This window comes from Coffea eugenioides, chromosome 5 (assembly GCF_003713205.1).
Source record: "Coffea eugenioides isolate CCC68of chromosome 5, Ceug_1.0, whole genome shotgun sequence".
NCBI lineage: Eukaryota > Viridiplantae > Streptophyta > Magnoliopsida > Gentianales > Rubiaceae > Coffea > Coffea eugenioides.
In genome coordinates, this window is record NC_040039.1 from 35,501,284 (window position 1) to 35,513,861 (window position 12,578).

Sequence of the window (12,578 nt, forward strand, 5' to 3'; positions counted from 1 at the left end):
TCTGGTATAAAATTCTAATTTCACTCCCTAAAACAATATTTTAATTGTTTGGACTAAATTTGCAAAGGATTAGTAACCTCAGGGGAGGTCAGTGTTATTTTTCAAACCACAGGGGAGGTCAGTGCAAATGTCAGAAACCTCAGGGGAGGTTTCTGCAATTATCCCATTCAATAATACTTATAAAAAAGGAAGACAAAAAAAGAGAGAGGATCTATTTGCAGAAAAATAGTGGATTATGAGATGTAGAAGAAAGAAGGTAGGAGAGAGAGTCGGAGAGATTGAATAAGAGTTTATTTTATGTGGCAACCGTTATTTTAGAATGAAAGACTAGTTGTAATTGCAGGATTTTTTTTTGTTTGTAGGAATTATTTATAAGTGAAGAATATTATAGTCATTTTACTACATGAAGGGAGGTTAGTGTAATTATTCAAACTTGAAGGGATGTGAGTGAAATTGTCAAAAACCTCAGGGAGGTTTCTGAAGTTATCCCTTAAATGTAAGGCAAAGAAAACAACTGAAACCTACCCGATCTCCACGTTGATGCCGAGTAAGTTACTTGCACCAAGTTTCCTCATCCTTCAAATATTGAAACCCTTATTCCCTCCAACAAATTTGTTCTTCTATGTTTTTCTTTTCAAATATTGAAACCCTTTATCCCTCCAACAAATTTGTTCTTCTATATTTTTTTATTATTTATTATCGCTTTCTTTTAAAATATGCTCATACATCGGATAATGCCATTCCCACCAGTACTTTTATTTGTTCCTATCTCATGCATGCGCACCTAGAATGAAGAATCTCTAACAAATCCGAGGGAAACAGGACCACCCTAGTGGTGGGGTTATGGCATGCGGCAGCTGGAAGAACCTTTACACGTTTTTCTTTGAGTTTGGTTAGGTTGCGAATTTTTTATATTTATATCAAGAAAAGCTATAGCCAGTGGCCGCTAAAACTTGGACTTTCTTCTCCACTGCTGATTTGTGAAAGTGGAGACCAATAATGCGCATTGTCACTGTTATTGCATCACAACTTTGTGCAAAAAAATGTGTTAGTGAGAGCTGAAGAAATCTTGGAGAAGGAAGAGATGACCAGCGAAAGGCCCGATTATGATTCTGTAGAGCATCTTTGGGAGTTGCATGCTAGGATTTTAGCAAGATATGGAGGTGAAGATGCGGATACAGCTGATCTGCACCAGAAAGTGAACTCTTTTTCATCCAAGTTCAAATTTCTGTCGATGTTTCTTGGTTATACTCAAAGGTGGAGTGATGCCCATGAAGTTGTGCCCAACTTGGATTCCCTGCTGATCAAAATTGCAATTGCGGCTCAGGCATTCAGGGAAGAACTTCTTAATATTACTTGTGTTTACCAACCAACTCACTTCTTCCTTGCTACATTTACTGGTCTAAATGAAAAGATTGAACTGTTGAAGCCAGAAATCAGTGAAGCTTACCTCCAACATTTGTCCAGCCACAACTTTCACCCTCTCCCACCCAGTGCTCAAACCTCTGACTGGCATCCATTTTTGGTATTGGTGATGAAGAATCTGTCGTTTATCCGGAAGGAGTATAACTTGGTTGGTCCCCTTTGGAAACGTATGAAAGCTTTCAATAAGAACCTGAAATCCTTCCTACGCTTTATAATAAATACTGATTTCCCTCATTGTGAAGTGGTTATCCAAGCGGCACATGTTTGCTGTTGGTTTTTTTATACAGGAATGGATCAAAACGGTATGGCTATGTTGCTTGCCGATCTGCAGCACAAGATTGATCTTGCTTCTCCAGAATTCTTCGAAAGGATTCTGGAATTTCTGCAACACCATCAGAAGTATAATGTTGACTTTGTCCGGGAAATGCTACATGTTTCCGGGACATCTGGGCTTGAAAATAGGTTGGTATCCTTGTTAACCTGTGCCCTAAAATCGATGGAGACAAAGAAGCTGGATTTGCATTGGTTTTCTAAGCATATTAAACCCCTGTTTGTGGAAGCCAGATCTCTCGGAGATACAACTTTGGAAGCATGTAAAACTGGCCATGTCGTTTTATTTGCAAGGATTTGGTTTCTCGAGGCTGAGATTTTCCTCAAGGAACAACAGCCTGGTGGCAGCAGCACCCTCCTCTCACTCTCAATCAAGGATCAAGTCAAATTCCTATATGATGAGTCGAATTTTCTGAGAGAATCTCTCACTCCACAGGAGAAGTTGGAAAATCAGATGTTGGAGCTTATTGAACAAATACCTAAGCAGGTGGATTATCTTTACGAATCTTCTCAATCTCATGCCAAGGGATTCATACCAAGCAAGATAAGGGATGTACTTTATAAGTTTCTTGTCTAGATGATGCTTTTCAGCACAAAGGAACTTTTGTCGAACTTAATCAAAAGTCATGAAAGTTTCACGTTCCTTATGAAGCGGCAAATTGGAACTCTCCATGAGGAACTCACAATGGTGATCGAAATTGTCTTCAATCAATTTAAAGAAATCACAGAGGATGAGAGACTCACCTTGACATGTATTGAAGAATTGGCTTCTGGAGTCACATCTCTTTGTAATTCTTTTCCAGCTGATGAAATCACTGAAGAAGCTATGAATAAAATGGGTCTTTGGCTATTTGATTTGCTCGAAAGGGTTCAGACTTTGCAGGCAAAGCTTAAAGAGCTTTATCTTCAAGTTCCAATGTTAAATTTCCCCAAGACCCCTGCACTAGGCTTCATTGAGTTTCTACAGCAAAAATTAAAACAGTTGCTGAAGTGGAATCCTGATTCAGTCGCACATTTGACCAATCGTATTGAAACCATTTCTGAGGATTTTGAGTTCTTGATATCTCATTTAATAGATTTCAAAGAGAAGGGCGTAGAGAATCACGGACGAAAGGAACTTTGTACCCGTCTTATTCATGTGGCGCATGAGGCAGAATATGCCATTGATTCGTTGGTGGTCAAAAGTGGTGATGAATGGAACCAATTTCTGTGGCTTTATCACATCTCAGAAGAGATCAGACTCATTAAGATGCAGGTCAGACCATTTCAAGGCAAGGCCATTGCTGTGGGAGTCCAGAATGCTGTCCAGACTACAAGGCATGAGATTCCACGGACTAGAGCCACTGGAACTAGTGAAGATGTGTTGATTCTCAATGATCAGCAGAAAGAAATAGTTAATCTACTTAAAAGAGAATCAACGCATAGAGATGTTATCTCCATTGTTGGAATGCCTGGAATCGGTAAAACAACTTTGGCTAACCAAGTGTATAATGACCCCGAAATTGTTGGTTCCTTCCATATTCGTGCATGGTGTTATGTTTCACAAGTATACACCAAAAGAGACTTGTTACTTGAAATTTTGAGCCATAATCAGCCCAATGATAAGATCCATGCAATGGAAGATGAAGATTTGGAATTGCTGTTGTATCAAAGCTTGAGAAGAAATCGGTACCTTATCTTTTTGGATGACGTGTGGGATATTGGGGTTTGGGATAACTTACAGCGCTCTTTCCCAAATGACCAAAATGGAAGTAAAATTTTGATAACCAGCCGGCTTTCTGATGTGGTTTCTAAAGTTACACCGGAAAGTGATCTTGTTAAACTTCGTCCACTCTCCGATGATGAAAGTTGGGAGTTACTAAGGATGAAGATATTTCCTGAAAAACGCTGCCCTGAGAAATTACGGGAAGTTGGAAGGGAAATTGCTGAAAAATGTCAAGGACTGCCTCTTTCAGTCGTTGCAATTGCAAGTCTCCTTAAAGGGAGAAAAATGAAACCAGAATCATGGAAACAAATTGTACGAAGTTTAAATCCACGCATCATCGATGATCCTCAGACACGATGCATGGAAATCTTTGAACTGAGTTACAAGAATTTGCCAGATTATCTCAAAGCATGCTTTCTTTACCTTGCAGTATTTCAAGAAGATAAGGAGATTCCAGTTCAAAAATTGACATGGCTATGGATGGCTGAAGGCTTTATCCAGGAGAAAAATTCAAAGAGCTTGGAGGATCTTGCGGAGGATTACTTGATAGATCTGATTGGAAGAAGCTTAATAACAGTTGCCAAAAGGAGGTCGGATGGCGGAGTCAAATCCTGCCGACTTCATCACTTGGTACGTGCTCTGTGCTTGCTAAAAGCCAAAAAAGAAAACTTTTTGGAGTTCATAACTAGTGATGACAAACCTTATGCTTCTTTTGATGATGATCTGGATTTGGAAGAATTTGAACCTTCGTACCCCATGAATTATGATGGATATCGACTAAGCATTTCTACGAGGCGAAATCACTTTGTTATGTCGACGCCTTCTGGCTCCTATGTTCGTACTCTACTGTTCTTTGCCACCGGTGATACATATCCAAGATGCCCTTATGATATCTCATTCATTTCTAGGAATTTTAAGCTTCTTAAGGTTTTGGATTTGGAATGCATCAATATGGGCAATTTGTTTGCAGCGGGGATTGATTTACTTCTTCATTTGATTTATTTAGCTGTGGGTGGGGACATAGACTGTATTCCATCATCATTAGCCAACTTAAGGAATCTTGAAAGTTTCCTTGTCAAGGGATTGAAAGGCAAAGTTATATTACCAGATGCAATTTGGCACATGGCAAGATTGAGACATGTTCGTGTAAAAGATCGTCTTAGCTTCAACTTGAAAGATCTTCAGGTTGGAATTTCTACCCAATTAAATAACTTGGTCTCTCTCTCCTCGGTATCTCTTTCTCCTGGGGAACATGCTGAAGAAATAATAAGGAGGTTGCCAAATGTTCGAAAGTTGAGTTGCATCATTTTAAGATCAAGAAATTATTCCGTGGAGTGCATTGAATTTCCAAGATTCGAACGTTTGACCGAGTTGATGGCACTTAAGATATCGTACCGCGGTAAGGGTCTTAATGTGAGTGCATTTGACTTCCCCAAGAGTCTTAAGAAGTTGTCTCTGTCAAATTTCTTCTTGCGAGGGTATCATATTTCGAAAATTGGGAGTCTATCAAATCTTGAGGTTCTCAAACTCCGTTCCATAGTTTTTAAGCATACAAATTGGCGTATGATTAAAGGCAAGTTTCGCCAGCTCAAATGCTTGAAACTAGAGAGTGTAAACATTATGAAATGGAAAGCCAACAGTGAACGCTTGCCTAGTCTTCAGCACCTGGTCTTGCGAAGATGCGAGAATCTCAAGAAGGTTCCCGTTGATTTTGTGAAAATCGAGACATTGCAGATAATCGAAGTGCAGGGATGCAGAGAGTCTGTTGAGATATCACTTAGGAGACTTAAGGAGGAGGAGCGACGTCAATATGGAACTGACATTCTGAAGGTGCTCATCAATCATTAAGTGGGGATTTTAATCTCTGTCCCATACATTCCATTAACAAGTAAGCAAATCGTTATATACTTCATCATGTTTTTGCATTTTCCCTTCCTGGAATGCATTGAATGATCTTTTTATCCTTGAGAAACATACTATACTCACTCAAATTTGAAACTTTCTATCTTAATATCACTTGATATGTGCCACTTCTTGGGATTTAAACATGTGCAGGAGTACTTTCAAAACACATTTTCCTAGCTTGATATCTTGGTTGCTACTGCTGTTCCTCATTTTCTGTAACACAGTCTCTTTCGTAATGACACCGTTATATTGTTAGTTGCCAACAGATTGCAATACAGTTGGGGCTTGTTGTTAGTAGTTGTCCGATTGTTTCAGTGGAGGTTTGTAGATAAACAACAAACTCCTGATTAGATTTATAGAAGTCTGGCGAAGTCAGACCTAATATTGCAAGGACTTGATAGAACTATAATGATCTGCAAAAAAAAGTTTTATTTTAAGGGGCAAAATACTGGGAGGTACTTTCTGCTTTATTTAGAGGGGATAAAAATAGTGGGAGGTAGTTTCTGCTGCTTCACGAATTTCGTATTTTGCTTGATCTTCTTTGTCAGCCTCCTTCCAGTAACAGATGGAAAACAGTAACTGGAGTCCATATATGAATGTTCTAAAAACAGAAAAAAAAAAAAAAGATGAAAAGGAAATGGCACGAGACTGGCTCCTCAAATACTCTCATCATGAAAGCATCAATGTCCCTGAAGAATCTGGCGATTTCCTTTTTACAGGGGCAAGTTTACATATCAATCAGGAGATCATTTAAAGCAATGATTTTTTACCTCTATGGTTTATAAGCATAGCAATGTCGCGCTCTAGCTAGCTAAATTCAAGTTTGCTGTTTCAATTGCAATGAAAATATTCAGATGCCATTATATCCTATTATTCCTACTTCTATCAAATAGATTAGCATGATAGTCTGACTTTTCAATTCTGGCTCCAAAAGCACTTCTATTTGTGTCTAGTCACAAACCATTTCCGAGCCACTTGAGAATTTGATAGCTGCATGAAATAGTGGTATAAGGAACCGGTTGTTACAACATATGACTTGGGTTTTAATGCTCAAATTAGTCAGAGTCAACAGTTGGTTAATTGTTTCTTTGATCCCTCTCTGCTTATGTACATCTGTAAAAGTATTGTTCAATGTCAAATTTATGCAGTTTCCTAGATTGTATGGACCACTTGACAGAATTTTTGGTCGATTTAAGAATGTTCTTCTTTGATATCATAAATGATGATCAATGTTTGTTTTAATTGAAGGTGAAGAAAAACTTGCAGAGTCTCAGAAGATCATGGAAATGAATGGGCAGAACTTGCATCAGGCAGTTCTGGTGTAGTTGATTCTCTTGCACTTGGATGAAAATTTCTCCCATGTTTGGATATTCTGCATTTCACTTTCCCTTCTAGCTTGAAACATATCTATATTATAACACATTTCAGTTAAGTTTCCTTGTCCGATTTTTGGATCAGACCCTTTATCTGCATTGTCATTGTTACCTTAGTGTTAATACAGGCTTGTACGCGAGGATGATGGTATTATTGTGAAACAGCTGCAAAAGTTTCCTGTTACCTGTAAAGTTTCTTTTTATCTGTTTCATTTGCAATTGCAGCCTGTATGCTTCCTGCTTTCAAGTGCTTTGATAGGATCTGATGATGTTTTTCTCAGAAAGTATTATGTAGAAAATAGTGCATTAATGATCCTTTTACCAAATGGTAGAATTCTACTGGTGCCCTTCTGAAACAGGAAGGCAATTAGAACTGATACTCATTATAGTATTTTCTTTAAAAATCGTAACATCATAATGTAATTAAGCCATGATTGGGATGGATGATCCAATTTTTTTTCTGTGCCTATGCTGCATCCGAAGCTTTAAAATGAAATAGTCCTAGTTTTTTGTATTTTTTCTCTCTTTGTTTGGCTACTAGTAGACAGTTACTTCTCAAAAAAGGAAGAGTTCTATTATTTAGCCATATATTATCACATTTTTCTTATTTATCAAACAATACTTAAATGATATGTATCTTTAAAAATCTTGTTGGCATATACTATTTCGTGGATAATTAAGGTAGATCACTTGTGGAGAGAAAAAGATTACGTGTAAAGAAAAGGGTAAAAATATCTCTCGAATTTTTACCTGTGTGAAGTTTTAACCCTCGATCTATCAAAAGTGTAAACTATTGATCCTTTTGTCAATTTCAACCGTTATGACAACAATGCTGTTCAAATATATTTCTCAAGCATGAAGAAAGAATTGCAAGTTAGAAGCAAGCGAAACCATAGCCGAGCTCCGAACTCAGGCATTTTCGATATACAGACAGAAGCACAGCTACAACAATTAACAAAAGCACAAGATAGCAAATTAGTTATGATGACTCCAACACCCAAATTTGGAGAACTCTTTGGGGTCTGAATATCAAGCATAAGATTAAGCTATTCATTTGGAGGTGTATTACTAACACATTAACAGCAAGGGAAACAATATTCAGGAGAACGAAACAAGGCACACCATGCTGCTTGAGATGTGGAGACAAGATAGAAACGGTGGAACACATTCTGTTTCATTGTGCACAGGCTCAGAAGGTATGGAAGCTTGCACCAGTTCAATGGGACGGCATTCAGACTCAAACAGGTTGTTTTAAGCAGTGGTGGGCAGCTTTAACTCAAGCTAGGAGTAGGAAGGAAGGCAAACAGCATTTAGCTTTGACTGCTAACATACTTTGGCAGCTATGGAAGGATAGGAATCAGCTGGAATTTGAAGGGAAAGAGAAGGATGGACTTAAAGTAGTGCAAAAGGCAAGTATTGAGTGGATGGAGTTTGAGGAAGCTGGTACAGGAAAGGAAGATAGGAGTACATCAGAAACAGTTGCAGCACATGCAACGCAAAGGGAGGAAGGAATGGAGGTAAGGGACTTGGTGGAACTTCACATTGCAACACAGAAAGCAACCGAGGGACACAAGATGGGAATTGGCGTTGTGGCCAAGCTGAATGGAACAAGAATTATAGCTGACTGGGCGCTAGTGGACAGAACTTCAACTGGCAATACAAGATGACGCTACAGCAGTGCGATTGGCACTCATCAAAGTAAGGCAGCTTGGTTGGCACAGGATTAAAGTCATAAATGCCAATCAACATCTTATTGCTATGCTGAAGAGTGGGAAAGGAGACAATCCGAACACAGTCACGTTAGTGGAAGATATACTTGCTCTAGCTAATCGGTTTCAAATGTGCTTTTTTGAAATAGGAAAAAATAGTAATATATCTCTATGTCAAAGTATTAGTCGTTATGCTCTAAGCATAATTTTGGATGAAGAGAGAATTTTTGTCTCTTCTTAGTATCATAGTACACTTTGTATAGGTGGTTGAGTCGTTGCTCAAATATTGTAAAGTTTGGTTTGCTATAAAATTCATCTATAGTTTCCAGAAAAAAAAAAAAAAAACAAGATAGCAAATTAGTTTTTCCATTGCCTCAAACCAATTACAAACACTAAATTGTAAATTGGATACTTTTCAGTTTGGCTCAAAGAAATTACAAATCCTAAGTTCTAAATCCTTAGGCGGTGTACCTGGCAAAACCTGAAGCATCATACATGCTCCATCCCGGATTTCATTTGCTAATTAAACTCGACCAATTTCGGAGCAATCCGCAGCAGATAAGACGACTCATGCAATTGGAGATAATGCAATCACGCATGCTCCATCGCCCATTTCATTCAGCAACTGAGCATCAAGGAGATGGACAAAGTTACAAATGTTCCAAGAGTTTCACACTACACACATTTTGTATTATGATTTACTCTTGGTTATTTAATTTTTACATATTGTTATTTTGTTTGTATACATTGTTTTTTATTTTGTACATAATGGTTATTATGGTTTATATTTTGTTATTTAGTTTTTACACATTATTAGTTTATTTGCCACATTATTGTTTACTTTAAACACACCGTATAAGCTCCTTTTGCACACTAATAAATGGTTGTTTAGTTTTTACATATTATTATTTTATCTATACGCATTGTTATTTGTTTTGTACATGTTAGCATATAAGTTTGTGAATCATTATACAATCTCTTTCAAGTATACAGGTGGATTGAAACCTGTACAATTGGTGCCTCATCTACCTCATTTAGCATTTAGTGTAGGATATTTTTTTATAGGATATTCTACTGTGACCATACTAATGTACAATTCCATCAATGAAGATGTTTGCTTTCAGTGACAATCTCCATGCAGAGCACAAAAAGAACAATATTTATGTATTTAATTTATCAATGTTAGTTTTATAATTGCATATCTGCATTCGGAGAATGTAATCAATTTTGTTTGAATTGCATTGGAACTTATTAAGACTAACTTGTACAGGTCACGCATATAGGTGGTCAACAGCATTTACTATTGATGTCTGAGCTAGTCTTCAGTACAGAATACTCTGTTGTGACTATGCCAATGTACATTTTCATTTGAAATGATAGGAAGTAGTATTCAACTGAACACAAGCACTGGCGGAGCTAGAAATTAACTTGCTAGAAATTAACTTTAGGGGCGAGTCTATAGCAATGAAAGTAAAATATATTTACAAAAAAAAAAATAATGTGAACATATAAAGATGGAATAAAAGCAGCAAGAACATTTGCAACCTAAGTAGACATAAGTGACATGCACAAAGTATTATTCAATAATAAAATGCAAACAAATGATAAAAGATCTCCATTAGAGCAGAACAAGTTCTCATTTCAAACATATCTCAAGGAAGTTTTCATAGTTTGTTATTAAATCGGCTGAACTTGAACAACTAACACCTACTTGAACTCATCAACTACTGTAATCCAAAAAATAATCAATAACTATCCATGCCAGTAAAAGTTTCTATAGTCTAAACAAGCATTACTTTAAAGTATAAACGGAAACCGACCATAATAAATATGTACAATTTAAACTCCTTAAATTGCATAGCAAATTCTCAGCACAATGTTGAGAAACAAAGATAGACAATTCTAGAGGAACAAATATTCAGGAGGTCTTACTGCCTGCTGTCTAGAAAACCATGATAAATAAAGCAATGATAAAATAAAATCAGTAAAATGACAAGCAGAAAACTAAAAACTCAATGCGACAAGTTATTTGCCCAATAAAACTCAATGCTACAAGTACGAAAAATAATACAAGTCCCTCTCGAGCAATTCATCAAACAACTAGCGGGCGAACTTTTTACACCCACATTTCACTAAATAAATGCAATGTCAAACTAACCTGGTAAATGGTAATAGCTACAATAGTCTGAAATGGTATTGATGATCAGTGTTAGTTTATCTGGCATTGCAATTTAAACAATTAAACAACAATGTCTGAAATGGTATTAACCTGCTCTGATGATACAATAATATGAAACTACCCCTTTACTTCCTGAAAAAAAAAAAAAAGACAGGTTCAGCAAATGCTAAAAGAAAAATTACCTAGATGGCTAGACCATGCAAAATGCAATGGTACAATCCTTAGCCAGCGGGGGAAGGTCTTCACAGGAGAAAGTTTCTTCAAGCTTTCACAGGAGAAAGTTCTTCAAGGCTCAAGCCTTTGACGTTTCTATTTTCTACTTTGACGTTTCTACTTAGGAAGAAGAATTGTAGCAGTCAATTGCCAAGTTAACTAACTGGCTATCTTTTCTTTGCACTTCATACGTTAAGAAAATAATTCTCTGTTATTTGGACTTTCAAATATTATTATTTGGGCCCTTGGGGGGGCAAAGTGAATTTTTTGATTAATTTTTGGGGGGGCAAAACATAATAATAAAACTTTTTTACTTAGAAATTTTTTTTTTAACAATTGGAGGGGGGCACCCTCCGCCCCTGAACACAAGACACTAGGAAACCCCACAAGTTAGATCCTTTGAAGATGTTTGCTTACATGACGAGCAATCTCTTTCAAGTATATACGCATGTACCATCGGTGCCTCATCCACTTCATCTAACCTTCAGTATAGGATATCCTGCTGTGATCATACCAATGTACAATTACATCATCCAAGATATTTGCCTTCATTGACAATTCTCATGTAGAGTACGAAGAGAATGATATTTATGTGTTTAATTTATCAAATTTAGTTTCATAACTACACATAGATTCGGAGAATGTAACCAATTTTATTTGAACTAAATTGGAACTTATTAAGACTAAAATACTTATCATCTTTTTATTCTCCATATAGTCCATGAATTATCCATAATTGACAAATATGAATTTTTTTTGTGTAATTCAATCAATTTCATTTGAATTGGATTAGAACTTATTGAGACTAAAATACTTGTCCTATTTCTATTCTTCATATTAGTGTATGAATTATCCATAATTGTCCAGTATTAATTTGTTTGTGTAATACAATCGAAATGTGATTACAACATATCCAATAACTTATGAATCTATACTGACAACGACTCCAATTTGTTGAATTACAAAACAATGCCTGTGTATAGGATTATAATGTTCAGGAGACCCCTTAAACATATTGTTGAGATTAGAACCAGTTAGATATAACTTACAATCGATTGAATGCAATTTACGCACATATTAACATGGTGTACCAACCCAACCGACATCAGAAAACTGACCAATAATAGTAAAAACATGTTTCAAATTGATTGCTCACTGTTTTAAACTTACTCTATATGATCAGGATTTACAACATGTTTTAAATTGATTACATTTTACACAATTTGTATTACATATAGTTCAATCATTCTACAACACTTATTAGTTTGATGTTCTATGAAATGTGATAGGGTGCATTTTAGTGGGTATTTTGGGCATTATTGCACAATTAATTGACTAAATATTTTCATTAATTGGGTGGATTCTACTGATATTTTGTTTTGGTGCTAATTGCAGGAGTGGATGATGAAAAGTGCTTAAATTCGAGTTTTAGAAGATCCATCGTACATGGGGCCCGCTTGAGGAGCTGAAGACATTTAATTGTAATAGATTTTACTTTATTTTTATTTTTATTTGAGGGAGTCTTGTTATTTCTATTTTGGGAAAAAGGAAAAACACAACATTTGGCGATAGGAAAAAATCCCTTCTTGGAACTTCGGTCGACAACAGGAGGCGGTAGTTAGTTTTTTTCGCTTGGTTTTTAGGTTTTCTGCGAGGCTATGCTTAAAGGAGGGGAAGCCGCAGCTTTGTAAGGTGGGGGGGGGAGAGAACAAAGCCACCATTCTTGACTTTTGTATTGC

General features: G+C 36.6%; 1 protein-coding gene across 1 annotated transcript; it reads left to right on the forward strand.

Annotated features, from left to right (window-relative positions):
• Positions 1–2,440: 2,440 nt before the first annotated feature.
• LOC113771470 (putative late blight resistance protein homolog R1B-17) lies at positions 2,441–8,405 on the forward strand. The gene is made up of 6 exons (XM_027316046.1): positions 2,441–5,290; positions 5,632–5,685; positions 6,085–6,142; positions 6,614–6,686; positions 6,867–7,080; positions 7,926–8,405. The coding sequence occupies exons 1-6, from the start codon at positions 2,441–2,443 to the stop codon at positions 8,403–8,405; spliced, it is 3,729 nt and encodes a 1,242-aa protein (XP_027171847.1).
• Positions 8,406–12,578: the final 4,173 nt, after the last annotated feature.